This window comes from Crocodylus porosus, unplaced genomic scaffold, assembly GCF_001723895.1.
Source record: "Crocodylus porosus isolate Cpor-Errol unplaced genomic scaffold, CroPor_comp1, whole genome shotgun sequence".
NCBI classification, from domain to species: Eukaryota; Metazoa; Chordata; order Crocodylia; family Crocodylidae; genus Crocodylus; species Crocodylus porosus.
Genome location: NW_017728939.1, coordinates 6,594,303 through 6,622,205, shown reverse-complemented (window position 1 = coordinate 6,622,205; position 27,903 = coordinate 6,594,303). Strand labels below are relative to the sequence as shown.

At 44.2% G+C, this 27,903-nt stretch overlaps 1 protein-coding gene across 4 annotated transcripts in view; it reads right to left on the bottom strand.

Moving 5' to 3' along the window:
- The window catches only part of CSMD2 (CUB and Sushi multiple domains 2), a 640,139-nt gene that overhangs the window by 500,311 nt on the left and 111,925 nt on the right, over nt 1–27,903 (bottom strand). For all 4 annotated transcript variants that reach the window (XM_019547773.1, XM_019547775.1, XM_019547774.1 and 1 more), the window contains exon 3: nt 24,569–24,681. In XM_019547773.1, coding sequence (XP_019403318.1) covers nt 24,569–24,681 — 113 coding nt within the window. The remainder of the gene's footprint in view (nt 1–24,568; nt 24,682–27,903) is intronic.

Below are 27,903 nucleotides of genomic sequence, written 5' to 3'. Positions count from 1 at the left end.
TTCACTGTAGATCTTGACACTCGCATGGTAACTCATGTGAGTAATGTAGTCAAGTGGTAAGGGAGTACACGGTTATGTGGTCTTTTGGTTTGTTTGCTGTTACATGTGTGAGAACCGTCTGGCTCAGAATTATTTAAAGAATGAGGAATTCATTGATTTTCCTTAACACGCAGAGCATCACATTACTACGGCGATAGCCTTAGATTGTGAAGCATCATCAGCTTCGTCCAAGGGTCATCTCTGCAGGTTTAACTACTAGCTTGTCTTCATTAACCACCAATGTAAACAGCTGCCAAAATCTCCAGCCTTAGAGGAACTGTGGAATGGATACAGGGACAAACACTTGCAGCTAAACTGAACTGAAATGGTATAAATGAAGGAGGAAGGGAGTCGTTTTTGGAACAGCATATACATACCTTGTGCTGTGGATGAAACCACCGCCACCAGGTGGTAGCACAGTTGTATAGGCACATAGCATGCCTCAACTAGACCTGCCCAATAGGATGTTGGGCCAAGATGGACCTCTGCCTTGCCAGGTAGTTAAAGCAAAACCTATTTTTTCTTTTAATGTAGTTTCCCCCTTTCAGTGCAAAGCACGTTGCTTCCTTCAATTCTGCAGGAAGAGAGAACAGGGGGCGGCTTGGCCCCACTCTTACAGGCTACCATCATGCCAATGCTCCACATCTCTTATAGTAGGCTTCCCCTTTGGTACCACTAGCTAACCCAACACTTTCTAGAATACCAGAAATCAACTAGCGTGTACTCCCTTAATCAAAGGGCCACCACTGGCTAGTAGATACTGTGGCACCACCAGATCAGACACATCCCACGTCCCCACCCTGCAGTTGGGGCCGGCTTTATCTATAAAACCACACATACTGTGCAGCCAGCTGGACTCCAGTTCTGTAGCAAGGTGCCTGGATTCTGCAGCGCTGTAGCGTGGCAGATGGGAAAGTTTCCAAATTCATTTCATTACAATTTTTAATGAATTAGATATAAAAAAGATCATGAGAACTGCAGTTCCTATATTAATATATCATCATAAATTCAATTTAATATTATCCCCATGTTTTCAGCCAGGCAGCACGTATTTTGGTTTGGTTGGTTTTTTTTAAGCAATATATAATCACTCAGCAGAAGTCACCAAGGCAGAAGTAGGTAGGGGGGAGGGTTTTCTGGTTTTGTTTTGTATTATGGATAGATAGATAGGTAGATAGGTAGATTTGCATCCATCTATCTGCCTTTTTTCTCTTTTCTTTTCTTTTTACAGACAATCAGGGCAGAGGTAAGTGTTCAGCGCCAAAGACAGACAAGAGGCAGCTGATGATGCCAAGAGAAGCCAACTAGCTAAATGTCTGTCCTAGTGCAATAAGCAGCAAGTCGAGTTCAAAACTTGACCAGCATTTTTACATTTCAGCAGCAGTGCCCTTTTGAGAAAAAGCTGCATTTTGACCTAACATGTAGGGTTGTCACCACGTGCTCTCACCACACATATCATTACCAGAGGTGTGACCAGATCTGGCCTGCAAGGAGCTTTGGGGCTAGATCTAGCTTGGGAAGCAAGACAAGTCTGATGGCCCTGATTAAAAAGATGAGCCCTTTTTATCCAATGAGATAGGACTGGTTTAAATGAAAGAAAGACATACTGGAGCAAACTTCAGCATTAAGGATGCGGAATGGGGTTCATTCAGGCATAGTGTTCAGGGCCCTGTCTGATACATATATCTGAATGACTTTACTCAGCACAGGAATGCAGTTACATCTGGAGTGGGCCCTGAAAACTATATCAACAACACAAATAAACCCTGATCCCCAGTGGAGGCAAGGGAAAGAAATAAAGTATCGATCTGAAACTCAGGAGACATCATACAAGTGAAAAGCTTGAAAATTTGAAATTAGTATCAATACTCTGGGGTCACCTTGCAATTAATGTCGTTCCCCCCCAACCTCCAGTTTTGCGTAACATGTCACGGGATCATAAAAGTGACTCAAAGGAGCCGAAGATTGGACTGTATATCTCAAGCTGAAGAAAATGCCTGCAACACCACAGTCTAGGCAGCTATACCACGGCATAAAACTTTCCTTTATAACAGTCGTGCTTTGCCATAAGGTTCAATACTGACTCAGTGCAAGCTGCTGATTTACCAAAACTCCTTCCATCAGCATCATGGGACATCCCTCCTCCTTCCAAGTCCTCTCCTGTTATAAGATACACATAGATCATAGCTGGGGGAGGCAGAGCCACAGCTCTCCCTGATCACAACAGAGGCGAAAATGAGGAAGCACAGTAAACAGTGTGGGAAGCCTCAAAAAAGTGGGTTTTTTTTATTTTAAGCCACTGGGGCACAGCATCTTGACTACAGCAGGCAATTATTGAAATGACCCACAGGGCAGAGCATACAGAACACAGAAACACTCACCTACATGGAGCTGCATACTGAAAGCCCCGAACTACTCCTGAAAGGCATTGCATATAGCTCCTCAAATCTGTACACCATACGTTTGCTCAGGCTGATATTAAGTAGATCAAAGCAAAAGGACCTCCTTGAGTCTAAAATACGTTAAGACACCAGGAACAATGCATAAAGCTACAGTTCATTTGCTTTTAAGCTACCCCTTGCAAGGATTCAACCAGAAAAGAGGTGTCGCTCTGGGTCCCGAGCAGAGTAGACTAGGCTGGGAATGGCAGCTGCTGCCATTCTTGCATCTCCCTCTGAATCGGCACCTGGGGCTACTGCCCCATTCACCTGCCTCTGGTTACCCATCTGAACAATAAAGCAACATCACATTACTATAAGAAAACACAAGATCATCTAAGCTCCCTGTCTTCCTAGCGCTAGTAAAATGAGGGTTTAGGGATGGCAAGCTGGTCAAGTGATCTGTCAGATATTGTCAATGGATTGCATGGTTTTTTAACCGGTCAAAGATTATAGCAATTTTCAACAAACAAAAAAACCCAAAAAACATTTTTGTAGTTTTCTTGACAAAAATAGGATTTTTTAAAACATTTTTTTACATGTTTCTTAATGGAAAATTTGTGCTTTTTCTGTGTATTATTTGGACGTATTGGCCATTTGTAAATTTAAAAAAATGTTTTTGATTGATATTTGACTGGTCATTGACCGAACTTTGACTGGCCAAATATCCAACCATAGTTTGAAGTCTGTAACCTGCTGTAACTCAGATTTCATTTGCAGCTGCCTTCATTAGAAGAAAAGGAGAAAAATACCAACCCAGCAAAATTTTACCAAACCCCAGACGTGGCAGATTATGATTTAGGCACTGAAAGACTCGAGGACCTGCAGGAAGCTTAAATGAACCCAACACGATGTTCATTCATTTGGGAAACTGGCAGAGAGAGCACTGTTAGCTACTGCTTTAAAGTGGTAAGCGTTTACTCTGAGATTGGCAGCTCTGAAGTTTTCTGTTTATCCAGATGGTGTATATATACTACGAACAGTCACAGCACAAGCTCGGCGTGCCAAGGGAATCTCAAACCCAGCCTGGACAGACTGTCTCTGCAGGGTAAAGGGGGTAGGATTCATCCCAACTGCCTACTCAGTCCACCGTTTTTCCATCATGCTGGGTCTGATAACTCATCTGTCACATATTTGTTCTCTTATCCTCTCCCCAGGAGGATAATAGCACACAGTGGAGTGTGCTGCTTTTGATTTTTTTTTTCTTTAGTATAGATTCAAGTTGCTAGGTAGGTATTAAGGACAAGTCCAAAGAAATGCATTTTGAATTTGCAGTGGGAGAGGGTGAGGTTCTATAATATAGAAGTTCGTTCCAGTCTGGGACTGGCCCCTAAGGCAGCCCCGTGTCCTACACAGATAAGCTTCATTTTCATAGTATAAAGATCTGTCATAAAAACCTCCCCTGGACCACTAGATCTCACAGAGAAGGGCTCTTTGTGCCACTTCTGTTTTCTGTAAGCCATCTAGCCCCTAAAGATGAGGCATATTGCCCTCAAGGCCCACTGAGATGAGCACGCAGAATCAAAGAGAACAAAGAGAAATCTCCTCTGGATTTAAAATGCACATCTGCTCTGAAAAAAAGACGTTCTGTATCAATTACATCTCCTTTTCACACAGTCCTGTTCGCAGTGGTACTCAATCACATAAGCACATTCTTGCTTAGTTGGTCCAATGACCCAAAGTCAGCAAGTACTTTTTCTAATGGTTGTAATGGGCTTGGGATCAAGTCCTTTATGACTAAGATAGTTTTTAGTTGCTCCTTGCACCTCTCCTCCATGTCGGCTTTGCAGGGCTAATAGAGGATGACCTAGATTCTAAGGGCTAAAACTCCGACCAAAAAATCTTTAGTCCAGCTAACGAGCTATTCAGAACATGGCCTGCTGGACCCCTCATATTCCAACCCGTGTAATCATAGTTTCGTTCAACATTCATGAACAGATCAGAGTCAAACCTGCAAACACTCCTCTCTGATTTAAGATCTTGAGTCCCATTTTCAAAGTCAAAAACACATTCATCTCTTTTGGACTCTAGCTCCCAAGTCAACTAGAAGCTTTTGAAAATTTGACCCTAGACCTTGATTCATTGATGTACAAGGAATGAACTCATCAGTACCATCTGTTCAGAGGATTATTCAGACAGACATACCATGCAGTCATTATTAGAGAGGATATGGAAAGCACCTCTACTAGCATGCTCCCCAAGACAAGTCCAAAGCAATCTTTACATGATTTAATTGAGGAAAGTAAGCAGTGCTGTTATATAGATTCATAGATGCTAGGGTCGGAAGGGACCTCAACAGATCATCGAGTCCGACCTCCTGCCTGGGCAGGAAAGAGTGCTGGGGTCAGATAACCCCAGCAAGATGCCTATCCAGCCTTCTCTTAAAGACCTCCAAGGTAGGGGAGACCACCACCTCCCTTGGAAGCAAATATGCATTTGATAGGTGAAGAAACTGAGGCACCCAGATATCAAGTAGCTTGGTCAGGGTGCCAGTGCATCAGCTGGAGAGCAGCAGAAGGAATACAGGAGTCCGAATTCAGGTTTGATGAAAGGGACGGAGGAGAAGGGACCAGAGCCCATTTTTTTCCCACTGAAATACGCATGTCTAGCTCTACAAAAAAAGCCCTGTGAAGAATGAGATATTTGTACTTGAGAAAGAGGAGGGTATTTATTAGGCAGAAAAACAGTACCATTTACTTGGGGTTGTTTCTTTCTGTATTTAAACGCTTCTAATTTCTTAAAATAAGCAGTGTTCTTCTAAGCATAATTGTTTCTTTTCAATCAGGCACTTAGTGTTTGCAGCTATCAAATTTGTCGCAGCTGTAATCAAACACGATGTCTTGGAAAGGGAAATCTTCACCTACTGTTAAATCCTATTGCGTTACAGACTAGTGCTTCTGTAGCTAAAGAGCCTGGTGTTTGTAATAGCATGGTACATGCCATCAGCTTGGTTGCAAGCTGAACTTTGCCTTGACAAAGACCTTGCCTTCTCTTAAAAGTGATGGAAGTTGCAGATTCCTAGAACAATCTTGTACAGAGAAGCTCTTACACAGCATTTATCATCACCAGTAGGTCACAAAGTGTATTAAGCAGGAAGTCAGTATCATTCTCTTCATAGTCTAGGTTGGGGAAGCTGAGGCACAGAGCAAGAAAGAAATCAAAATCAAACAGTACCCAGTTGCAGAACTGGGACTAAAAGCCGGCCGGGTCTTCTAGTCCAGTGCTTACCCCAGCATCCTACCCCCTGAACTATACTGTGAATAGACTTCCCCACCCTCCCATACAGCACGACTATGATACAAAGATAATTTACTTCCAATGTGCAAGGACTTCTGTCTGCCGTACCTGTAAGCCAATATATGGGTTACAATAGTAAAAAAGGGTTAGGCGCTGGCATGGGTTTAACCCACAATTCTGCCATGGACTACTATTTAGTCATGTCATTTGGTCTTTATGGGCACTTATATAAGTGCAGGTAGCCTGGCGGGGAGGCGCTCTAACTCATGGCGCTTTACACGCTGGCGTTCTGGGGGGAGCTGGGCCAGGCCTGCAATGGGGGGTGGGGGGCTCTGTTCCACTCCAACCCCCACCCCCTCCCCCAGCTCTGGCACAGCAGCCTCTGTTGCTATCAAGATGCTCACACTGGGGAGGAGGGGAGCTCCCCCGCACCTTGCGGGCTTGGTCCAGCTCCGCCCAAGACCCAAGCAAGAGGTAAGAGGTAGTTGTGGGGAGCACACGTGGCTGGGGGGATCCCTTCCCCCACTGTGCAGAGAGGAGACTCTGTCTCCTCTCTGTGACAGCCTTGGAAAACTGCATGGGTTGTGAGCAGAATCACCCAAAATTAACCCTTGCAGGGAACCTGTACACAAGTTCCTTAAGGCGCTTTGCCTTACAGCGCCCCTGTCTGATACTTCATCAAACAAGGGCTACATTTTCATGTGATCGGCCATTTTAAAAGTGCTCGGCAGCTGTGAACATTTGTTATGTTACAGCTGTAGAGTGCTTTCAGGGTCTTATTGCATGAAAAGCCTAACTTCTGTAAGCGCCCCCTGAGATTGGATAAACTGTTTTTCCTTCCTTTATGCTGTGGACGTAGACTGTAAGCTCTTTAGGAAACATGCTGTATTTTGCTATGTGATGTGCAACAGAACAAGACACAGGCTTTACCTTGAGTATCTCAGGAGTGACACACTGCTATGAAAGAGTGGGAACATGAGAAGATGACGAGTGCTAAGAAGTAAAGTGAAGACAGAGCCAAGCAAGTTAAGGTGCAAATATGAGTTAAGAAGATATAAAAAGTGACATAACCAAAGTCAAAGGGCTAATGAATGGTAGAGCCAAGAGCAGAATCCATGTCTGCTGACTCCTGACCCTGCCATGGAAGTACTGCAGCTGATTCCCCTACAAAAAATTCTTTCAATCATGCAGAATATAGGAGCTCTGCTATGTTAAAAACACCTGAATCTCTCACATTTATCAATCAAAACTCAAATGCAAACTCTGAGAATGCTCAGCCCCTCATAATTGCCACGTGCTTCAATTTGGAGGACACGGCACTTTGCAGTATGGGAATCTTGACAAGGTCACCCGTCACTGCTAGCTACCAAGAAACTTTCACCCGCTACAGAATTGAGAATCCACGTGACAGGAGAGAAACAAGTTTAATGCAAGGTACTCCATTCCTGGCTACTCAGTTAATGTTTGCTAAGCACTTAAAAGAGCCTCAGACAGTAGGCACTACACAGCCCTGCAAAGTATTATTAAAGTTTTATTAAGCTCGGCTAAGTGTTTTACAGCATTGCTCCATCTTTTTTTCATACATGATGAACAGCAAGTGTGTGCAATATTCTGTTGAGTCCCTTGATTGTTTCTCATGCCCTCAGCACTAACAATAAGGCAGCAGAAAGGTAGCAGTTTAAATTATAATGCAATTTCATCTTACATCCACATTAATAAACTAAAAACACCCTCAATACATGATGAACTGTTGCTGGTATTATTGAGGATGTGATGTGGAATTCATACCGATTTTCCACTTACTGTAAAGACTTGCCCAATTTATTTTAAATGTCAACTCACTATGTACACACCGGGTATGCTGTAGCCTTGATTGTAATTAATTTTATGCTGTATATGACTATACTAGAAGCCCAAGTAGTCCCATGATTGTAACCGAACATTAGTTTAGCATCCATCTTTCAGATGAGACATCAAACTAAAGCCCTAATCACTGGTGTTCTTTAATAATCCCAGGGCATTTTATACAAGGCAAGGAGGTTAACTTTGGTGTCCTGGCCAATTTCTAACCTGGATTATCTATAAATATCTGTCTCCCTGAAAGTCCTTCTGAAGTTACAGATGGATGTAGCATTCTTCAATGGAGCTAGGCAAAATGTTGTGGATGCATAATTATTCCACAAACAGTTTTGGGCTGACGGAAATTATTTTTGAAGTCATGGTTAAATCAGTGAATAGTTTTAGCTAAAAACAAACTGTTGCATTTAGGAAACATTCAGACTAAATTTACCACAAATGAATTTAAAAAAAAAGAAAGTGAAATTATTTCAGGTTGAAGCAAATGCATCATTTAACCAAAAAATAAAATCTCTTCCGGGTTTTTGTTTCAACAGGAATAAATGGTTTTGAGGTGACCCAAAACAATTTTTTTTTCTTGTTCAGTTCAGCCACTGACCTAACAAAAGTCAGTAATTTGCACAGTTCTGTCCTTTTCTCCCTGCCTAAAACTACAATAGTGCTAGATACTTTTAATTATTTGACCTGTCACACCTCTTACAGCAGCTAGAATGAGGGTGCAGACAGAAGTGCGGCTCCAGGTGTAATCGAGAAGGCTTTGCAGCAAACGGTCTCAGTTACAACGATGCCCCGAACCAAGCAGAAGTTCACCGTTGGTTCCAAGGAGGCGGAGGGCAATCTAGCTGCTGGCTGGGACCTGCAGCCCATTTCCCCTAGCCATAGCCCCTCCCCCCTTCAAGCCTGTTGCTCTTTTCAGGATGGGAGGAGAGAATGGGACCAGAAGGAGCTCATTCTAGGTGCTCCCCAGTCAGCCCTGGAGGATGGGATTGGGTGAACTGGAGCTCCAATATACCTGCCCACCCTCCACCAGGGGCTATAAAAACCCCAGAATGATCTCCCTCTGCTCCCTTTCCCCCTCCCATTCTGAAAACAGCTGGGAGGCAGCGCAGACACAAGTTACACGAGACTTTGTTTTGAAACATCTTCATCTGGACTCTCATGCAATGCACTAGTGTTTGGTCATGGCTACAGACCACTTTCTGTGGCCAGACTGGGCAAAAATTGTCACTTCTGTCTGTGCCATAAGTGGGGCCAGTAAGCAGGGAATCAGGCACTCTAAAGGATTTGGTTAATGGTTTATATCATGACAGCAAACAAGTTATTAATTCTTGGCCTTGCATTTCCCCATTAGTAAATGGGTCCACCATCTTAAAAAGAGGACTAAACACAGGGTCTTACTTTGCATCCAAGAGATTTTGCAAATTGATGTGTCATGAATTATTTGATTCTCTTCCCTTTACTATTCCCCCCTCCCAAAATCCATTATTTTATCATCGTCTGATATGCATGTAAATCAAGGATACAGTAAATATTCTATTTAATCTGCCTACATATCTGTATTACACCTGCTTCTGAGTACTTTACATGCATTAATGAATTCATCTTCAACACCCCTATGAGACAGACAATATTATTGGCCCTACTGCACAGAGTGGAGGTGGGAACAGAAAGGCTACATGATAAAACTGGGGTCATACAGAGCATATATGTCAGAGCTGGGAACTAAAGCCAAATTTCTCCAATCCCAATTTATTACAGTAACCAAAAAAAAAGCATCCACTCTTTCTAGCCTTAACCTGAACAACAATTATTTGTATTGTGGCAACAAGGCAAGGATTCCTTAGGGCGATATCTTTCATTAAACCAACTGAGTAGCTGGGTTAGAATTAGACAAGCTTTTGAATGCAAGACATTCTTCGTTAGGTCTGACCACAACAAGCCAGGCATAGCATAGGAAAGACCAGCCGTGGGCGGGGGTGAGAGAAATTCAACAGCATTCAATGGGAGGCAGCAGGGATCAACGACTCCAAAACAAACTAGGCCTCCCGCCCTTATTGCTTCAAGAAGTCCCATTAAATTTAATTGGCAATGTAAGCACTGAGCCTGGTAATAAACTGTGCACAGGATCATGCCCCAAATATTTGTTAGGAAAGTGCAGGCTACAGAAGATGTGAAGAAGCATGACCTTGCAGGAAGTACTGGGTATTTAGAAAATCTCCTCCTGCCCAAGATAAAAACCTCCTTTATTTCAGTTTGAATGTACACGTTTGCATGACATTACAAAGTATGAATCTTAACAGCGGGCACAAAAACAGCTTTGTGAGACTGCTAGAAAATTAAGGGGGATCAATTTACTGAAAGTATCACCACCTGGAGAGAAGGCCTCCAAGAGAAGTTTGCATGAAATATTATTTATGTTCAATCCAAGAAAAAGAAAGGGAGGAAAAACATGCCATAAAAGACTTGTGAAGTCAATGCATTTTGAAAAGGAAAAGAGTATGAAAAGCAACCATGATAACCTTGTGTATTATCAAAAAAAGTGGTAGAGAGTACATCTGAAATGCCTGCATTTGCCTATGTACAAAAGAAAGCTAATGCAAGTTAAGCTCATCTTCACAGCTGGATGATGAAAAACCCCCTTCGGACTAAAAGCAACTGGCATTTCATTGCTCTACACAAAAAAAAATATACACACCATTTTACAAAATCTCACCCTTTTACAAAATCTCATCCTATTCTACACAGGACAGGTTTAGCTTATACATTATGCACAAGTAATAGCCATAGGGAACCTTGCACTGCTTCCACCTGCTCTATGTGGAAAGGTGGATTTTAGTTTCTCTCTACTTTCCACCCAAGCCATATTCATAAAGATTAAAATTTGGTCCCGAAGAGACTCACGTTGTACTTAACAAATAACATATCCAGCATTAAACACAAGAACCACAAGAAAAGCAAGATCAGAAAACAGAAAGCAGCTAAGGATGGAAATTAATTACAAGTAGCTGTCAAGGGGAAAGAAGATAAAGGAAGATTTCATAGCTTTCACAAATTTCTAGGGTCAGAAGGGACCTATTAGATCTTCGAGTCCAACCCCCTGCCCTGGGCAGGAGAGAGCGCTGAGGTTAAGTAACCCCAGCTAGGTGCTTGTCTAATCTCCTTTTGAACACCTGCAAGGCAGGGGAAAGCACCACCTCCCTTGGAAGCCCATTGCATATTTTGGCAACCCTCACCGTAAAGAATTTCTTGCTGATATCCAGTCTAAATCTACTCTCTTTCAGTTTATGGCTGTTGTTTCTAGTTACCCCAAGGGGCGCCCTGGTAAACAGAGTATCCCCTATTCCCCGCTGACCCCCCCCAGTGAGCTTGTAGACAGCCACAAGATCACCTCTCAGTCTTCTCTTGAGGAGGTTGAAGAGATTCAGGTCCTTCAGTCTGTCTTCATAGGATCTTACCTGCAGACCCTCAACCATACAAGTAGCCCTCCTCTGAACCCTTTCCAGGCTATCCACATCCTTCTTGAAGTGCAGCACCCAAAACTGGATGTGGTACTTCAACTGCGGCCTGGCCAGTGCTGCATAGAGAGGAAGTATCATCCCCCTGGACCTGTTCATGATGCACCTGCTAATGCAAGACAGAGTGCAGCTAGCCTTAGAAGAAGATAGGAAGAAACAAGAAAAAAAAAAAAAGAGACTTTAGTATTAAGGAAGCTAAACAGAAAGAGGAAAAAACACTCAGAGTCATGGACTAAGAAGATGGGAGCTGGGTATCCCATGCTGACACCAAGGTCATCTGTGGGTTAGGGAAATACTAAAACTCTCACTTTTCCCTCTCAATTTATTAAATTGGCTGCGATGTAGATTAAGCTAGATTGTGCCATCACTGCCATTAAGGAGAATATGTGCGAGTAATCTAATGTTAATTGTGTCTTATGATTTGGGCTTGAAGTGGCACAATTTGGCACTACAGAAATATTTTTAAATAGAGGAAAATAAAGCAATTACAACCAAAATGCACCTATTTCCCAAAAGATCCTGGTGGAAGAGACCCCAAAGAAACCGAACTGCTTTTGCAAAAATAATCTTTGTATTTCTTTTTGTGTGTGTGTGTAACATTAGCTTTCCTCTTTAAATAATAATAAAGATAGCTGAGATTTTTTCCAACTGTAAAAAAAACAAAAAACCCAACAACTTTCATTTTGTACATTTCCCACTGATTGTTTAAAGGAGGAGGATAATGAACTTGCTTTGATAGTAGATCATAAAAGAGCCATTTACAGCAAGGACTCTGATGCATTGTTCTGTCTTTAAACGTGAATTATCGCATCACAGACTATTCACTGGGTTGTAGATTACCAACAAAGTGAAAACAGCACCACAGCAACAGCATGTTCCCTTTGATCACAGACATAGTTTTTCTCTTCTTCACTCTTAACTAACAATCATCAAAATAGTAAGTGAGTAGCTTAGTTTGAGAAAGGCTTGTAACTGAAGAGTTAGTGGGTGTTTCCCTCTTACCTCCCAGGATGAAACTTTAATTAATATGCGAGTTCTTTCCCTTACTCAGTGGCTTGAGATGGGTTTAAGTGGTTTATTCTTCCTCCCTTGGGAGATGGGCTCAGTTGCTTGTTTCGATCTCTTTTATCCAAGTGGCTGTCAGCGTGCTATTACGCTGGGTTTTTCAAAAGCACTTCTACTTATTTTGGCTTTTGCATGTTCTCGGTCTTTTTCTTTCAGATTAGTTACCTGTTAGCACCACCAACTTCAGCTCCATACTGGCTCCATCATGGGATACCAGAAATGTAAGAGAATGCAGACTGGGGAGAGCCAGAGGGAAATGCAGCACTTTGGGGGCAGACAGTAGGGCTGTGTGAAGCTTCGGTCCCTGATTCGATTTGGCAGAGATTTGGCCCGATTCGGTGGCCGAATCTCCGAATCTGAATCGAATCAGAGGACCCTTTAATCTCTCTGAATCAAACTGGAACCCTCTGAATCAATTCAGAGAGATTCTGCAAGATTTGGCGATTTAGACATAGACACAGCTTTAAATGTTTTTTCTATATACCTCTAGGTGCCAGGCAGTTTGTCAACATTGCAATGCTGGGGCGGATGAAGGGTCCACAGGAGTGCGGGGGGGCTCCCCAGCATACTCGGCACCTGGAAGTGGAAGTGGACCAGACCTGGAAGTGGACCAGATCCTCCAGGAAGCATGCCAGAGCCTCCCCACACCCCCTGGCTCGGCAACGGGTGCTTCCTGGGTCGGGGGGGGCACCTGGGGTCTCCCCACAGCTGATCACTGGGTCAGGGGAGTGTAGGGGGTCCCCCCAACACACTACCTGGTGGATCCAGTTCACCACCAAGCACATGGAGGGCCCTCCCCACACTCCTGTGGGACACTCAATCCACCCCAACATTGCAGCATTCATGAGATATGCCTGGTACCTCGAGGTATGTAGAAAAAACTTTTAAAGCCGTGTCTATCACCAAATCACTGATTCTCTGAATCAGCATCAAATCTTCAGATTTGGATTCGGCTGAATTAAATCAGGGACCGTGATCCGAATCAATGAATCGAATCACTGTCCCTGATTCAGGCCAAATTCAAATCAAATAGGGCCCGTTCCACACACCCCTAACAGTAAACTATGCATATAAAAATTCCTCCAAATTCCACCCTTTAAAATCATAGCACTTCCACAGTGTACAAACCTACAGCTGCGTCCTGCCTGGATTACCACTGTGAAGTACTTCAGTTATTCCTGTTTCATCCAGGGTCATTTTTTATATGGTACAGGGCAATTTGTAGTGCTATAACATTGTGTTATCCGTCTGCTCCATTTTATATAGCGCTTTAAAGTTGTTTAAAGCATTATAAACTTTACACCAGTCTGTACCCTTTGTAAAGTCATCTAGCCCTTGATTCAGGAAAACACAGGTAACTTGTAAGTAGACTCTTACCTACTTTTATTCCTCTATAACAGCATATCTATTTCCCCACCCTAGTGTCTGTACCTTTGGAGTGGATATATATAAGCTAAAACCTGAAAAAATGTTTAGCACCCAAAAATTGGACCCAGATTTTCAGTATCTGGTTTAGGCATCAGAATAAGTAGCCAGGTTTTTCACCGTGTTGGGAGCAAGTGGGGGCTAAGCTGTCTTGTAATTAAGCTGGCTATATAAGTGCTGGCAGATGTGCAGGTCACCACTCTAATCCATGGCACGTCATAGAAAGCACCATGAGTTAGAACAACCTCCCCCAACCCAACAGATGTTTGTCTGTTAAGTGTGGAGAGTGGGGGGAGGAGGAATCTGAGCTCCACTTTGGAGTTGATCTAGCAGAGGACCCTGCCTACAGCCTCCTTCCCCTAGCCCTGCCCCCCAGCCCCCTTCCCAGCTCTGGTGCTGTCTGCAGGAAGGGACTAGGAGAAGGGAGGGAAAGGGAGATGCCAACTGGGGGTTGCTGGGCATGAGCTGGAGGGAGACCATGAGGTAGGGGGCTCTAATCCACCCCACCCTCCAACTAAGGCTGGCCAAACCCCAGGCTGCAGCTCGCTCCCCCTCCCTTCCTGCAGACAACTCTGAGGCTGGGCTGCATTAGCCCAGCCTGTCAGTCCTTCTTGTGACTGAGAAGTTCCCCTAAGGTGCTCCACTTTGGAGCACCTTCATCTGATCCCTCATTAGATAAGGGTTAATTTGTCATGCAATTGTCCACTTCTAAAGTGCTCTGCAACCATACATTTCTGTTATGGCATGTGGCGGGCCAGTAGGGGGTGCTCCTACGTTGAGCTGCCCACCTCCCTGCGCCCAACCACCTGCCAGGATCTGAATGCCTCCCTAGGGGCGCCTTATGCTCGGCAGACCCCTCTCCCGGAGCACACTCACTAGTCTGGGGGTAACACTGGCGCCACCACCCTGAGAAGGGACTGTCTCAGCCCTGTGTCCTCAGGGAAACACAGGCCTAATAGTCTGACAGGTACTCGACCCGGTACAGGCACTTGGGGCACTTCCCCAAGTCAGGGGGCAAAAAGTAAAGTCTCCCTTAGTCCGCAGACCCAAGGGGTCTCTTAGGTATAATTTAGACCCACCCCTCAATAAGTCTCCCACACCAGTCAAAAAGGAGAACTTTATTGATTACAAGGGGTAGGGGAAACTAGGGTACAGGATTGAGCAATATCTTAGGAATCCTAAAGAGCAAACAGTGTGGCTGCGGTAGCCTTTTGATTACGCATCTGTGTTACTGCCAGCTAAATATCTAAGCAGATCTCAAGTAGCTTACTCACAAGCATCTTCCAGAGGCTGAAATTCCCCTCTGGAGACAGGCGGTTTCTAGCTCGTGAGTTCGGGGGAGAGAGCCAACTTTAGATGGTAAAGCTCCTCTGTGTCCCCCGCATGGCTGCTGCTTCACCTCATGGCCGAAGAGAGTGAGCCTCCCTCCCCACCCCTAACCAATATAGCCCCTGTGACCTCATTCACCTGGTCCAGTGGAGGTCAGCCCCAGTTGGCTGTCAGCCAACCAATTTGAAATACATCACCTGTTACCAGGCAGATTCCAGCTCCCCAGGTAGATGCTTCTCACCCAGGTGGCTGATGCCAGTCACATAGGCAGAGGGAGCAGGTTTCCCCCTCCCTCAAGGATGCAGCCAGCTCAGGTTACCTAAAGAGATAGGGTGAGGTGTGAATCCTCTGTGCTGGCCCCTCTAATCACGTTGTCACAGGGCAGAGATTTTGGGGAGAAACCAAGGTGGCTTTCTGCCACATGGCACAGCTGTAGAGTACTTTCAAGGGGGCAATCATGTGACAAATGTCACTTCTGTCAGTGTGCAAGATAGTAGGCATTTCAAAATCTGTCCCTTGCATACCCTTTAACCCACAGGTTAGCAAAGCTGTACCATACCTATATAAACTTCAATGGTTTTATTCAGGCAACTGAGATCTTGGGTCCACCCTACCCATAAGAGATCAAAAGAACCCACAAATCTTATGACTCTGTGCCTAGCCATCAGACAACTGACAACTCCTGTCAAAGAATGTCTTTCAGCTCACTCATTCAGCAGTGACCTCTTCTGACGTCTTATCTTCTTTTTCTCCCCCATATATCTATAGTCTGGAGATGCCCCTACAAAACAGCGGTAACTCATGTAGGACCTGTATATACAGATCTTCATGAACTGCTAGGTGCTGAGAAAGGGAAATAGGTCCTGGATCCTTAAAATTGTTGTTTTAGGAATTAGCTGCCAGGGGACAAAATCCCACCACAAATTTGCCAAATCCCTCCACATATTTGGCAAATAACAGGAACACAAACAGCAAGGATGCGGTGCAATGGCCAAATAGAGCCAAATGGAGGACAGCTACAGCACAGGTGGACATTGGAGATATGTCCATAGCAGCAGGTGCTACTGGCTTACAATGCAGATTCTTATTAAGGATAAGACAGAGCAGCACAGGACTGCTCGAATGTACCACGGGGGGTGTTTTAAGCCAAAGTAGAGAATGATGTCACCTTTGCTCCTGCTCCTATTGGGCTGCTCCTCAGAGCCTTGTTTCACATTACTCTTAGAACATGTTTTATTTAGATCTTAGCATCTTTTTATTCAGATCTTAAAAAGTCTTCTGAGCAGTTGCACACTAATGCTTACTATGATCTCAGTAAAACCCATCCTAAGCACTGGAACCCTTGAAGACTCCAGTCTGGAAGCAATAGATGGCTGTTTGTTGCCCCGCGACCCCCCCTCCCCCACCTGCACAAGAATATCCTGATAGAATTAACTCCAAGGAGCAGTCAGACATTAGCTCAACACATGTTAGGTAATACACTTTGGAGAGACACCTCAACAGAAAAGTCCTAACTTTGCTACACTATGATGGCATTTAGCACATTGCACTGCTTGAACGTTCAGGGACTAGCAGTTTAGTGCAGCTAACATGCCCTAACTGTAATGTAGGACAAGACCCTAAGAGAGACAGCTGTGAATCCAGCCAGCAGTGTATTTTCCCAGCACTGTTTGAGGAATTGGAGACCAGTGAGCAATACAAGGGTCCAAGGGTCCTGTGACTCTTCCGACCACACGTCACTCCATCCCAGGAAAGCGGGTTCCCCTGCATGTACATGAAGGGACACTGCCATCCAGTGGCCAGGTGAATTCTACTCATTCTATGTCTCCTGGCCCTTCTATGAGGTTGCCTTTTGGTTTTAAGTTTTTTTACTGAAAATTCAAGAGCCTTAACCCTAGCCCAGTGGTCTCCATACTTTTTTGACTGCGCACCCCTATCAGTAACACATTTTTGAGCACGCACCCCCAGTATATGTATATTTATTTATTTATAAATTGTATACATGTCCTACTGTACTAATATATTATGTACATTATAAAACATACACAAAAATAGAAATTAAATCATCATTGTTTTTACCTTGTAATGTGGCTGATGAAGAGCTCGTACTAGGAGTAGGAGAAGTGTCAGCTCTGCCATTTTCTTGTTGTTCGCTTGTGTTAGCAGTATTAGTATTATATTCAATCCACGGTTTCTTTGCAGGAATCTTTTTAAGCCACTTGTCCATTTTGTGAGGGTTAGTTTAGTTAAAACTAGATAATATAATCTGTAAATCCACTCAACCGGGCACACATAAACTGCAATATGTTGCAATACGCTGAAAGCGAACAAACACTTCTTCCCTCAGGATACCTCACGTACTGTATGTGACACATGACTGTCCAACATATGGACTGAGTGAGGGTGCAAGTGTCAATCTGTATATTAAATATTAGTAAAGCTTAATTTCTTTTGTATTTTTTTAAAATACAAAATAAATAAAAATACAAGTTCTAATATTTTCTTTGCATACCCCCTGTGATTGTCTCCCGCACCCCACTTTGGAGACCATTGCCCTAGACAAAGTGAGGCAGGCACCAAACACTGCTGTTTGAACAAAGCAATGGCACAAACCCTCAGCAAGTTTGTAGATGACACCAAGCTGGGGGGAGTAGTAGAAATGTTGGAGGCTAGAGCTCAGATTCAGACAGACCTCAACAAATTGGAAGATTATCCCAAAAGAAATCTCATGAGGTTCAATAAGGACAAGTGCAAAGGACTGCACTTAGGACGCAACAATCCTATGCACTGGTACAGGCTGGAGACCAATTGGCTAAGCAGCAGCTCTGCAGAAAAGGACCTGGGGGTTACAATGGACAAGAAGCTGAGTATGAGCCAACAGTATGCCCTTTTTTGCAAAGTAGGCTAACATACTGGGTTGCATTAATAGGAGCATTGCCAGCAGATCAAGAGAAGTGATCCTTCCCCTCTATTTGGCACTGATGAGGCCACATCTGAAGTATTATGACCAGTTTTGGGCCCCACACTGCAGAAAGGATGTGGACAAATTGGAGAGGCCAGCGGAGGGCAACAAAAATGCTGAGGGTGCTGGAGGACATGACTGATGAGGAGAGGTGGAGGGATCTGGGCTTATTGAATTTAGAGAAGAGAATACTGAGGGGAGATTTAATAGCAGTCTCCAACTACCTGAAGCGGGGTTTGAAAGAAGATGGAGCTGGACCGTTCCCAGTGGTGGCAGATGACAGAACAAGGAGCAACAGTCTCAAGTTGCAGCACGGGAAGTTTAGGTTAGATATTAGGAAAAACTTACTCGGGGGGTAGTAAAGCACTGGGACAGGCAACCCAGAGAGGTGGTGGAGTCCCCACAGTGGGGTCAATACTGCAGGGCTGGCAGCTCTTACTGAGGCCACAAAGCCTTCCAAGTTTCAAGGAGATGGTGCAGGGGTCTGGGGGGAACTGCTCCTGAAGCTGCAGACAAGCAAAACTGGTGCCATAGGTGACCCTGCATCTGTTAAGTTGCAATGGGGTGACATCTGCAGGGATGGTGGCCCCTGCTGTGACGCCTGCCAGCTGTCGAGGAGATCGGTTCAAGGGGATCCTGGGGCCCTGCACCCCTAGCTGGTGACAGGCAAAACTGGTGCCAAGACTGTGTCTGTCTTGATTCTTTCCTCTCCTTAGCCTGGTTTTGTAGGTGCTAATTGATGCTTGTGAAGTCCTTATGTAGGTCCCAGTATTGAGCTGGTCCCTGAGGCCCTGGTCCTTGAATGAATCATGATTGATTGATTGGTAACTGGGAACCCAGCATCTTAGCAGCCAGGCCTGCAGCAGTGTCTCCCCTCCTGCCCCAGGACACACACAGTCAGTCCCACAAGCACCCATGGCACCAGTTGTGCTTGTCCACAGATTGAGGGGCAGTTCCCCCCAAACCCCTGCAGCAATCTTCTTGAAACTTGGCAGGCTTTGTGGCCTCAGTAAGAGCCACCAGCCCTGCATTTTTCACCCTGCTATGTTGTAACACATAGACTTGACATGAGTTTTGCTTTCAAGAATTTGGGGTTCTGTTCCCCCCAAACCCCTGCACCGATCATCTGGAAACTTGGCAGGCTTCATTCTCTCTGCAGAGTCGACCAACCCTGAAAATTTCATCCAAAACAGACAAAGAAACCCCAAAGTTATAGGTATTTTATTGTTTCCCCATTATACCCTATGGACAGATTTCCAAGGCAGCTCCAAAGCGCTTTGGGAAGCCGAATGAGGCCGGCGCTTCAACCTGGATGTGTTGCCTTGGACCCCAACATGTCCAAAGCTTCTCAGGATCCGAAGGACTGTCCGAAGCCTTGCAAAGCCCTAATAAGTGCATCCATGAGAGAATTCATTGTATAATTATTTCAATTAAAAAAGAAAATTACTACTAGAAGATGAAGAATTATACTCCATGAACATCTTGTTTGAAGGCTGAGCATTTGAAATATTTTCAAACCCTGAAATATAGGTAAGACAGATAAACAGCTGGAAAAAAAAAGATGCCTTGTCCTAAGTTTGCAAATAGAAAACAGGCAGAGAGATATCAAGTGGCTGGATGGGGATCCACGTGGGACTGGACGCTGGATGTCTTTGAGAGAGCCAGCATAATGGGGGCTCTGTATCACTGAGAACATAGGGAAGCTGAAAATTGGGGGATTGCTGCATGGCTAAAAAGAATATAAAGCATGGTCTGTAAGTCTCCCAAGGCCACAACACAAACCAAAAAAGTACCTTTTGTTTTCTCAACCAGTGCTTTTAATGCCATTCTTGTTGATAAAATTATGTTTAAAACAATTTTAAAAAGCCCTACCCATAACAAGAATAGAAAGAGTAGAAGTATCCCAAGTGTGAGTTGGCCAGATAGATCCCTGCACTGAAACCGACAGTGAGAATTGCCACTTCAAAGTACAAGAAAGGGAAAGAAAAAATCAGAACAAAATAGATACTCATCAGCTGCAAAAGGGGAGGGAGGAGGCCAAAATCTCACTATTACAAATGAGCCATTACAGTAGGGGTGGGCAAAATGCGGCCCGTGGGCCAATTGCGGCCCACCAGGCCATTCTATCTGGCCCACGGGGCCTCCAAAAAATTTGGACAATTATTATTTATCTGCCCCTGGCTGCCTGTCATGCAGCCCTCGATGGCCTGCCAAAACTCAGTAATTGGCCCTCCGCCCGAAAGAACTGCCTGCCCCTGCATTATAGGGTTGCAGATTTACCTCTGGTAAATTTAACAAGCCGCTTCCAGAAAGACATGTGGGGCGGAGGGATACTGTGAGACCAGCCCTTCCCCATGGGGCACGGCAGGGCCCTGGTTGTAACCTAGGAAAGCAAGTCTGGGGAAGATGTGTTTTAGAGTTGTGCCAGTCATGGAAACAACCTTGTATTTTCAGGGAAGAAGCCTGGAAGGAACCCGGTAGGGTTGTTTTTGTCTTTTCCCTTATTTAGACCTTTCATGATCACGGTCAGAAACGTGCTTGTAAAAGCTGTTTGTACATTTCAGACTGGTTTCATCTGCTACTCCTGAACACGCCATTTCCAACCTCAAAATAGAACCCACAAGTTTTTATATTTTCTATTACCGGAACAGGCATCCTTCTAATAGAAATAATCCTTGGGAGTGGATGACTCAGGATATTACTTTCATTTTTTTTTTTTTTTGAAGAGGAAAACATCTGGGGAAGGGAATTCAGCTGTAACATGCTCCAGATGTTCCATACACCTGTTCTCACTATGGAGCTCGCCATTGTTGTTATGACAAACTGGGGTTAATATACCCATCCGGTGACGAAGGCAAGATGCACATGCATTTCGGTGTGTTGCAAAATGGATTTAAAATGCTATTCCAGACCCGTTCTTAAAAATGAAAGCGTGGAGTCAAACACACTTCACTTTACAATGCTAGTCGTATTTTTGCTGTAACTCCACCACTGTTATTATTATTATTAACAATAAACAATTTGTTTCTAGAATTCAAAACAACTGAATTAAAAATTGCAGTGCTGAGACCACTGGGGTAGACAGACAACCTGCCTGCAATATGTAATGAGCCAAGTCTTTACATAAGGCACAAAATGGGAAATTTATACAGAAACCAAAACAGCAGCCAGGGCAAGCAACACATTTCCTAGCAAGCGGAGCGCACGGTGAAATGTCGGCTGAAAGCTGAAGCCCACAGGTAACTCCCAGGAAGGTTCCCCAATGGCAGCGATTTTGCATGATGAGTCAACAACAATAATAATGCTAAATGAAGTATGAAGGCAAGGTGAAGTGTGCCCTAGAAAACCAGGTGGCTGCATTATTTTTTAAGTACTTTGAACATCTACTGGAAGGCATGCCTAGGAGTTCAGGGGCGAAGCAGAAGTTCCAGGGCAGGATGCAGCACTCACAGGCAAGCGCTACAACTGAGACAAGGGTTGTGCTTGCGCATAAGCACTGGGACTCAGGAGACTCTGGTCCTATTCCCAGCTCAGCCACAGAATTTCTGTGACCTCAGGCACGTTATTTTCCAATCCCTCAAAGGGAACCCAACCCCCGATTCCCATTTATTTTAATGGATCCTAGTTACAAATATATGTCCCTAACCAATTGAAACCTGGAAACTTAGGCTGTCAGGGAGGGCACTGTCTTCCAGTGACTACAGCAGTGGACTAGGTCTCAAGAACCAGAGTTTTATTCTTAGTTTTGCTGACCAGACATGCCATTTCCTTTCTGGGCGCCTCAGTTTCACCACCTGTCAAACAGGGGAAGTAACACTGAGCTCCTTTCTGAAGCATTTTGAGATCTATTGATACAAATCTCTTTATAAAGACTTAAAAGTGAAAATAATGGTACCTAGAGAAAGGCATTAGTTCAGCTATAGTCTCTATTCACCAATGCACCAAAAACACTTCAGTTTTGCACAAATGCTGTCGAAGTTCCCTCTTCTCCCCATACAACCCTACCACTGCCGCTCACTTTTTCCTGCAACCATCCTCCCTCCACTCCTTAGCCTTAATCTATTATTCCAAGTCGTGCTCTCATAGCCACCTCAGTCACCCTAGTGCTGTATTATCCACCTGTCCCATGAGCAGAGATGGCCAAGTGTACCAATTTGTGTAGCAATTTTGCAACATGTACAAACAAACCCCTAGCAAGATGCTGAAAGTCATTTCTTCCTAGAGCCTGAGCTAGGATCTGAATCTGAGCATCTAAAAATGAAAGGCCCTGAAATGCTTCAATTAACCCCAATGTCCCTGCCATGCCACATTGCCCTGAATTTTCAGAGTTCCAGCAAATCCAATAACTATGAAAGCTAGCTGCCCTAAAAATAAAACCCTCCTGCCTCTTGTCAAACGTCCCTCAGGTAATCTAAAATATATGCAAGCAAAGAACAGGCCTGGATCAAGGCTCTACACAAAAAATTACCCTTTGCATCAAGCTAATATAAAACCAGCAACTAGGCAGAAAGGTATCAGAAGGCTTCATACAAGTAGAAGATAGCCTTATAAAAATGGAAATTATATACATTTTATCCCGCTTAAGTGGCCAGCTAAACCTTAAAATAAAAACCTATCATTACTTCTCCATCCTGAGTAATGTTCAAAGCATATGTGGGACAAGGAGGTGACCCTCATTCTTCTGACATTCTCAGCATGCTGATTCTCACAGAAACACTCAGACAGGAGCTCCAGGGCCAGAGCTGCATGGAAATGTTTGCTACAAGTACCACTGCCAAACATGACCCACGCAGTTCTCAGTCTTGCTAGAAACTTCGAACCCAAGTTGCGTTTGCAAGAAGCTTAGCTGTGATTTGCAAATACGTCTGAGTGCATCACAGAGCCTGGACTTAAGGGAATATCAGAAGCCGAGAGACAGCAGCTAAAATGTTGCTGTTCTGCACAACTTTGTGCCTTCTCTCCACCCCAAAAAAATCGCTCCCCGAAGAAGTTAAAAATGTGGGTCTCATGACAATATAACTTACTTGGTGTTTTCAAATGCGAACGATAACTCAAACAGCCTGGAAAAAGAAGTGCAAATCTCAAGCGGATTGATATGTTCCTATAAACTCCCCATGACATGACAACACAAAAGGTGGTCCTGACTTCCAATAGCCCGAGCCAACTGGAAGACAGTAAAATACTTGTAAGAAAAAAACGGGGGCTAATTCTGTAACAATCTCTTGGAAAAAGAAGTTTGAGCAGTTCTTTCCCCAACTTCTTCAGAAACTGTTTAAAGACGGGTTGGGGAAAGGGGTACAAGAGGGATGGTGTCTACTGCCATTTCCTATCTGCTTATTTGAGCTTTACTGCAATGGTAAAAAGTAAAATATCCCTTTTCTATCCTGTCTGACAGTTCTCTGCTAGGATAACATGCTCCTGCCCTCTGCAAGTGGAGGATCCACAGAAAAGCTGGCACGTTGCCTCGAAGATCACTAAGATATCCATCCAGCTCAGAAGGACAGGAAATCCCAATGCAGACGTCACTCATGGAGGTTCTGTGGACTAGTGCACAGGGCCATGTACTGCCTGTCAGCAAACCTGGGATCTATTCCTAGCTCAGCGGCATTTCATTTCGGATGCTTCTGCGATCGTAGCATCCAGACTCCGCTACTTAAAACACTTCCCTGCCTACATGATGGGAGAGCCACTTGTTGGGAGACATGCAACCCTGTGAGGATACTTCGTACAGTCTATTTCTAAAGCAAAGAGGAGGAACACATTTCAGTTTACTGTAACCCTGTTTTGGCATTTACTGATTCCTGCACAGATGGGCTCAAACCTGGTCTTCCCTGCACCCAGATGGATCAAGTCATATTATTGACTCTGGACCTAGTCAAGAACATGCTTTAATGTGCTTATTTATTGTTTTGTCTCTTCTACTACAAGCAAACTACTGCAGCTCAAACAAGCTCATAGCAGGATCACTTCCCCCACATCTGAGGCTGGATAACACAGGACATTTCACACCGCATGTTGCAGGATCTAAAAGGAAGGCGTAACAGCAGCTTAAAACACTTCCTGACTCGTGTGTGCACGCGCACATGCATGTGCACATCCTGACTCTGTACGTGTGTGTGTTTGTGCACGTGTATGCAAATGCACACCCTGACTCTGGGCGTGTGTTTGTGCATGCATGTGCATGTGGACACACATGGAGCACAAGGGTGGGGAGGGGAGAATACACCCAGTGAATAAATCACAAAGCTCTGAATGTCTCGGTGTCACTTCTGGACACAGCACTGTGTTCCCAACACCTCCTGCTTCCAAGTCCCATTCACCAAAAATTGAGTTGCACTTCCCATTACCTTTTGGCTGCAAAGCTGAATTCTATGTTTCTTTAATCCCAAAGCAGGACTATGCTTTCCTTTCCAAGTCTATCATCCCGAGCAGAGCTGATGGAAAAAACATTTCAGGAAGATGCTTTGTTGTTTTGACATTATACAACCAGCTCTAATTTCTGGTCCCAGATGCATCAAGGACTTAGCTGTGCCTGAAGCTGTTCAGGACTTTGATTTTGGAAAGTGAATTCAGCTCAACAGAAACAATGCCGCTCCAGATTAAAAGGGTCCACACCTGGAGTTATTCAGGGACAGCTACTGTATGTTACATCGCAGTGTAGGCCAACTCAAAGACAATACCACCGAGGAGGGAAGACCTACCTTCATAGTTTGCCTGGAAGCCTTGGGCACTTACAGCATAATCACTCACGAGCCATAAAGACAGCACAACCCCTGTACTGACAATAGGAGCAGGAAGCTGGAAACCCGTTAACCTGAAAGACAACAAGAGATAGATTAATTTAGCAACTTCCATTCACACATTTGGCAACTACAGGATGAGATGGCAATTCTGGAAACCTTTGATGCACCTCTGCTTACAGTCATGACATGATGGTTGATATATTTGGGATTATACCAGGGGCATCAGAGCTAGAAGAACAGGCTGCCAAACTTCACACCGAAGTGTTGTACCTGAATTACATTAGCTGTTAATACATCCTATGTATAGAGCCTATGAATCCCTGCACTACCTATGTTAATTGTCCTAGCGACATCAGATTTTGCATTAACCACCTTGCTCATTGGGGACAGCTTCATGAAATACGATCCACATTTCCCAATGGGTAAAGGGAGCATAGGAGTCACCTAGTCATCGGTCTTTGATGTTTTAAAAGTAGCCTTTGCTACAGTATCCATGCACACCACACATTCACTTCCATTTGCAATAATCCTGAAGAGCATAGCCTCATGGTCAGAGAAAGGAACCATGTAAGGATTTCTGCTAATTCCCATCTCTACTGACCTGCTCTGTGGCCTCAGGCAAGGCACTTCGCCTAGTTGTGAGTGCAACTATCACACTTCTGTGGCACTCTTGAGCGCTCTGCTGAGACGCACCCGCCTGCCCCTGCTCCATACACACCAAACTTGGAAATGAGGGAGTGAAGCTGCCTTGAACATGCCCCCGCAGCTCCTGTGAAACATGTCAGCAGCAGATCTCCAAAGCAGGTACCACAAGGGTAGGTCCACGGTCTCCTCTCTGGGTTCGGTGCAGGCCATGGATCTGGGCAGGACTCAAAAAACTGTGAAGGAGGTACAGACATGGCCTGTGTCTGTTCTCCCCATCCTTGAAGAGGGAATGATACTTCAACTTCTGAAAGTCCCAAGTTTATGCGAATTAACATTTATCCTTTACTAAGACTAAAAAGCATGAACTAAATTAGCAGAAGACAACATGCAAGAAGACCAGCATTGACCCTGAATTCAGTCCAGCAGGATAATTGCATTGATCATGCATTCATTGAGCATCTTTGAACCAGGAGCCTGGCATTCCTAGGGCAACGGACCTACCTGGTGATCCCAAAGCAAACTTCTCCCTACAAAACTGAAATGACAGCTCTTCCATATCACTGTCAGACGACAGAAGTGTGCAGTACTAGTGGAGGTCTTTACCAACAGCCACATTGTGCGGACAGGAAAACTAAGGGGACAGGAACTTAGTTTGACTTCCTCAAGGTTACCCAGCCAGTCAACAGCAGAGGCAGGAACAAAACTGAGATCTCCTCTATCCCCGTCTACTATCTGCTAAAACACATCACCTCCTCATGAGGAATGGACATGGTAAACTGATACAACCCTTCCCCACCATAAAAGATCCAGGAATTATATACATAGAGTAAATGAATGGAGAATAACATTATTTGAGATTGCAGCCATACACTCTAGGAGCTAAAATACCAACTGTTAATTTTATTACATAAGTTTGTTCAGCAATATTTCTGAAGGAACGTGTTAGGATCCTAAGCACTAATTCCCTGATGCTATATTGACACAGCCCAAGAAAAATCTAATGTACATTTTAGACAAACAAGTACAGTTTTATAACTCCTAATCCTTCCCCTTGCATTTGCCTAAGGTGATTTACATAATAGATTTACATAAGGAATTTTTTTCTTTAACCAAACTCTTGTAACATTTTTGTTGCCATTTCCAAGGACAAAAAGCCAAACACAATCCCCTGCCCACTGCCTGATAACACTCCAAAAAATGTGACTCTGATAAAAAGTGTAGCAAGGAGCAATTAACCCGTGGAACTTCCTGCCACAAGATATCGTTGAGGTCAGAAGCTTAGCAGGATTCAAAAAGAATCCAACATTTTTATGGATTATAAGACCATCCAGAGTGAGAGTATATAGAATATATTAAGAAATTTTGAAGGGAATAAATCTTATTGCTATGCAGCATAAGACAATCTTTAACTGATGAGGTTGCAAAGAAACTCAGTCCCTTTCCTCTCTCTATGTTAAAGGCAGTTTATTTCTTAAGCACGCACTTGAAAACTTTCTTGCTATATGATGCCTCAGTGGAAACAATGGACACAAACCAATGGAGAGCAAATTCAGATAGGACATCAGGAAAAAATTCTTTACAGTGAGGGTTGCCAAAATATGGACTATGCTCCCAAGGGAGGTGGTGTTGTCCTCTTCCTTGGAGGTGTTTAAAATGAGACTGGACAGACACCTGGCTGAGGTCACCTGACCCCAGCACTCTTTCCTGCCCAGGGCAGGGGGTCGGACTCGATGATCTAATAGGTCCCTTCTGACCCTAACATCTATGAAACTATGAAGCTACTGGTGATTCTTAGAGGCAGGATGAGAGATCAGATCAACCAGACCAGTCCAAGCCATCCTGCCAATTCTTACGAAGGCAACAGAGTTTTGCAGGTCCATCCCATCTCACGTAAGATAAGGGCCTTAGCACCAGTCTTCTAGATATTGTACCCCAGCCTCCTAAATACACCTCTCCCCTTACAACTATAGATATTTTAAAAACTCTTTCCTCAAGAGCAATCAAAACTCATGGAAGAGAGGATATCTTTTATTAGACCCACTAGATATTTGCAAACAAAAGATTTTATTTATTTGTCAGCTTTCAGGCATGCTCGCCCTTCATCAGGCATAGGAGAGAGCAGAGATTGTAAAAGTTCTCCTAGGTAGAAATGAAAATTCGTATTTCACGGGAGAGCTGGAGGTGTGGTAAAGTCTCTTGTCTGACACGGTTTGCCAAGGAGCGAGTCGCATGCAGCTTCTAATCTTTCTATCAACATCCAATGCTCACCTGGTCCCTGGAGTAGTAAGGGTTAACTCCCCCCCAACGGCGGATGTGATGACATCACCAGGAAGTTGTCGGTCAACTTTGTGCGCGTGTTAGTTATTGCAATAAAGCCCCTTTGAGAGCAAGAAGTCTCCCTGCCTTTTCCTGAGCCATGAGATAGCACAGTACCCGGTACCATAATGTAACGTATCTGTTCCACGGATTTATCCTCCTGACATCCTTGCAAGGGCAGACGCTGCTGTGTCCCTGTTTTACAGATCAAGAATCGAGGTGCTCAGCAAGTGTGACTTGACCAGAATCACAAAGGAAATCTGGGGCTGACCATATAACCGAACCAAAATTTCTCCATGGAAGCAAACAGCTGTGTCTGATCATGGGAAGTA